General features: G+C 57.0%; 1 protein-coding gene across 1 annotated transcript; it reads right to left on the bottom strand.

The window, feature by feature from the left end:
* Positions 1-495: 495 nt before the first annotated feature.
* On the bottom strand, positions 496-2,867 carry FEZF1 (FEZ family zinc finger 1; the record flags this gene model as incomplete). The annotated part of the gene is made up of 4 exons (XM_079786471.1): positions 1,998-2,867; positions 1,684-1,818; positions 1,298-1,430; positions 496-857 (listed from the first exon to the last, which is right to left on the bottom strand). The coding sequence occupies exons 1-4, from the start codon at positions 2,799-2,801 to the stop codon at positions 496-498; spliced, it is 1,434 nt and encodes a 477-aa protein (XP_079642597.1). The 5' UTR covers positions 2,802-2,867.
* Positions 2,868-4,154: the final 1,287 nt, after the last annotated feature.

Genomic DNA, 4,154 nt, shown 5'->3' with positions numbered 1-4,154 from the left:
CAATCGGCAGGCATTTGACCACAGAATCAGCACAATGAAACTATATACAATAATAAAATTAAAATGGTGCAGCATTCCTGGGTAGGATAATATAGATCTCAATAAATACAGCAGAATTTTTTTAAAAAAACAAAACAAACACCATCTCTCCACCGAGATGAAAAGTCTTTCCAAATTAGAAAACAATCAGAAAAACAACCCCCCCTCCATTTGTTCATACTTGTCAGTGCCTATGGTATAGAATATAATACACAGAGACATGGATCAGGGGCATGCAAGAGGCAAAGGCTGAGCAGTGCGGAGGCTTCTTTCTGGTCGGCGCCCATGTGTGGGGCCCGACATGCCCTGGGGTCTGCGGACCAGCTCGGATCTGGAGGTCCAGCTGCACTCTGCCGCCGCCTCAGCGTCGGGGAGCTGGGCTGAACCCCAGCTGCACTCTGCCGCCGCCTCAGCGTCGGGGAGCTGGGCTGAACCGGGAAGGGGCTTTGGCCTTGATCACTGGTGGCTCGGATGGAGCCCGGGCTGCAGAGACCCAGGGGGCGGCAGCTGCGCGGGCAGCGGCGGCAGCGGCGTGGCCGGAGTGGGCTGCTGCGCCGCGGGCTGCGCGTCCGCGCCGGGCTCCCAGGCCGCCGCGCGGGCCAGCCCCAGACCGCTGTCGTGCAGCTTGCGGACGTGCTTCTTGAGGTCAAAGTTCCTGCAGAAGCCCTTGCCGCACGTGGGGCAGGTGAAGGGCTTCTTGTCGTTGTGGGTGTGCATGTGGAAGGTGAGGTTGTACACCTGGTGGAAAGCCTTGTTGCAGATATTGCACTTGAACTGCTTCTCCCCGCTGTGGGTCAGCTTGTGGTTCTTGTAATTCCCTGAAAAACACAAATGACGGGAAGGCGGGTTTGAAAAGAGGGCTGGAACCGGAGGGCGCGGAGGGGTGGAAAGAGGGCTGGAGGGAGAGCTGGCGCAGCTCAGACAGCCCCCAGCCAGCGCAGGGCTCGGCGGCGGCGCCTGCACTTCTCGCCCCGCGTTTATTTATAAACAGCAGCAAGGAGGCCCTTCCCTCCTCCACCTTTCATTGTGTTTATTAATCCAATTATCTAGGATGAGAGCAAGTAGTTAGGAAAAATACCCCCTTGGTATATGCAGCCTTCCTTTTTCTAAGACTAACCCGACTTCCAGGTAGGAGGCTGGGAAGGCAACACATAAACCAGTTAACGAGCTGCGCTTTAAAAATCACTTTTCTAAAACATCCCCAAACCACTGGGGTTTTGGGTAAGACTACCGTGAAGACGTCTCCGCGATTTGATACCTTTTTGGTGAAATCCTTTGCCACAGAATTCACATATGAACGGTTTGTAGCCTGCGTGTATCCGGGTATGCGTGTTCAAAGTGGAACTTCTATTAAATGCTTTGCCACACTGGTTACATTTGTGAGGCTTTTCCTAAACAGGAGGGAGGAAGAGCAAAGAAGTTAAGGTGTTTGGGTATTCAGTGCAGTCCTGTAAACGCAGAGACCCAGGCATGCTCTCCCTGGCGCTTTGAAGAAGAACAAAGGCAAGCGATCCAGGCTCGGCACCTCCTGCGGCCAGCGGGCCCGTTTTAAACAAACCTCGCGGTGAAGTATACGAGCTCATGGGCCGCTTTCTACCAGCCGTGCCGGAGTACACCAGGCGGAACGCAGGCCGGTGAACATACCTGGGTGTGGATGATCTTGTGCCTGCACAGCGTGCTGGCTTGCCGGAACCCCTTTCCGCACACTTTGCACACGAAGGGTCTGGCTCCCGTATGCACCGGCATGTGGCGGGTTAAGTTATAGTGAGCGTTAAAGACCTTAAAGGTAAACACATGCAGAACAGGTTAGTCCAACGCGCACGAACTGGGGAATAAAATCGGGCAGAGGGAGGAGATGACCTTATCACAACTGTATACAAATAATTACGAAATAAATTTTAAGAGGAAGGAAGGAAGGGGAGGGGGGGGGAGAGAACGCCTTTCTTCATAGTACTTGCCTTTCCACACACTTCGCACGTGAAGACTTTGGGTTTGGTATTCGGAGAGCCTCGGCTGAAGTCGGAGGTTTTGAACGCGATTTTTTCCGACAGCAGCTGGGCGCTTTCTTTCATGTAATGCTGCAGCTGCACCTGGGACAAGTCTTTGAAAGCGACTCCCGAGGGGTACTTGTCCACGGCCGGGACCACCAGTTTATTCCTTTCGGCTAAATACGTTTTTGGCTGCGGGTGCAAAGGGGAGCTGAGGAAGTAGGAGGCCACCGGGTGGATGTTCACGCCCGCCGCCGGGTGGCAGGGGCCGTCCCCGCGGTTCAGGTAGCACAGGGCTCCCATGGCGTGGAAGGAGGAATGGTTGACCACCCGCGGCCTCACCAGCTTGTACTGCGGCAGGGGCAGGGCGTCGCGGGCCAGGTCGCCCTTGAGGCCCAGGGCGCAGTTCAGCAGGTCGCTGCAGCTGAACGCGGGCGCCGCGGGCGCCGCTGCCGACCCCGCGGCCGGAGGCTCCAGACTCGCCTTCCGTGGCTCCGAGCTTGTCAGTCCGGTCTTGGGGCTCGTGTCGTACGCCACAGGCACGAAGGGGATCATGCAAGGGATCGACGAGTTAAGATGCAGAGAGTGCTTGGAGTCCCCCTTGGGCACGGCTCCCTGCAGGAAGTGGGGGACCGGCAGGGCCTTGGGCTCCGGGGTGCGCGCCATGATCCGCTCGATGGAGAAAGCCAAGGGCTTGGAGGCGCTCATCACGTTGCCCCGGGCCGGAGCAGTCGCTAACATTTTGGCAGTCGCGTTGGGGCAGCCACCGTCCATGTCTGAGCCGCCCGCGTCCGCCAGCCGGGGCCGGGCTGCGCTGTCGCTGCCTTGTTCTCTGCTTGTCACAGACCTGCGGAGAGGGGGACGGGCGCGATCACCACCAGCAGCCTCCTCCTCCTCCTCCCCAGCATCACCAGCCGAACCTGCCTGCCCAGCCCAATGGACTCCCGCCATCCCATCGCAGAGTTCTCGGCGCACCAATGACTCAGGGACAATCACTACTTATTTCTATCAATAGAAAGTGTTGTGTCAATAGCGCAGCCAAGATCTCGCCAATCGTTAACTTCCAAGAGGAGAAGGTAAACTAGATAATTGCTCAATTCGCTTCCAACAGTCAACAGGAAAACTTTTTTTCTCTGCAGTCGGTGACTACTTTTCATTGGCGAGGGACGTTCCCCCGCCCAGAGGAGGCGGGGGCGCCCTCCGCCGCGCCGCGCGCCCTCCCCTCCGCGCACACTTCGCTCCCCTCCACCCCCACCCCACCCTCACCCCTTCGCTGTTTTCCTCCGTCTTTTTAATTCTCAATCTGCTTAACCAAGCTTTAGAGGCCAAGCAAATCTGAGATCAATTTTCTCGTTTAGCTCTAAGTGACATCATCTAAAATCATTGTGCACGGGCTAAATAAGGAAGCGGAGTCTAATTCGAGGGCAAACGCCAGGCTATATTTATCAAATTCCAAGCTCCAGAAAGCGGCAGCCAGGAAGCCTCCGGCAGCGAAACCCCAGCTTTCCCCGCATGGTTCCGCGGGGCCGGAGCTGGTCCCGGGTCCGAGCCGCGCCGTCTCCTCCGCAGCTGCTCTTGCTGGCTCTAGGGCGTGGGGCCGAGTGCTTCCGGCACCCCGGAATCCCTGTGGCCAAACGGAGTCTGGACCACTAGGAAGACGCCAGCAGGTAACTGGCCTCCCCAATCGCCCCTGAGAATTAAAGGCCTTGGGAGACTTGTTATGTGTTTGTGGCTTTGTGAGTGCGATGCCGTGACGCACGCCGCATCCACAAAGTTGGAGAGGAGTTGCAAAGAATAAGCGCGTGTCACACCAAAAGAAACCTCAGTTAGGGCCGGATCCCACCCCCGCTACACACAAACACACGCGTGCGCTTTCCTGCGTTTCCATTGAGAGTCCGGAAAGAGCATTTTGTTTGTTTGTTTGTTTGTTTAAGTACCTGCACTCACTAGACCCTTCTCGGAGCATTTTCAATTCTGAATGTTGAGTGGAGAAGGGAAACAACTTATTGATTTCCTCCCCCAACCTCCCGATTGCAGGTGTCCGCAGGCCTCTCCGAAGCAGCGCGGGCGGCGGCGGGGCGGTGTGAGCACCGCAGGGCGGCGAGCCCAGCGACCCGCCGGCGCGCG

Source organism: Cnephaeus nilssonii, assembly GCF_951640355.1.
Source record: "Cnephaeus nilssonii genome assembly, chromosome: 12".
Lineage (NCBI taxonomy): Eukaryota > Metazoa > Chordata > Mammalia > Chiroptera > Vespertilionidae > Cnephaeus > Cnephaeus nilssonii.
Note: the sequence above shows the minus strand (reverse complement) of the source record. Positions and strands in the feature narration are given on the sequence as shown.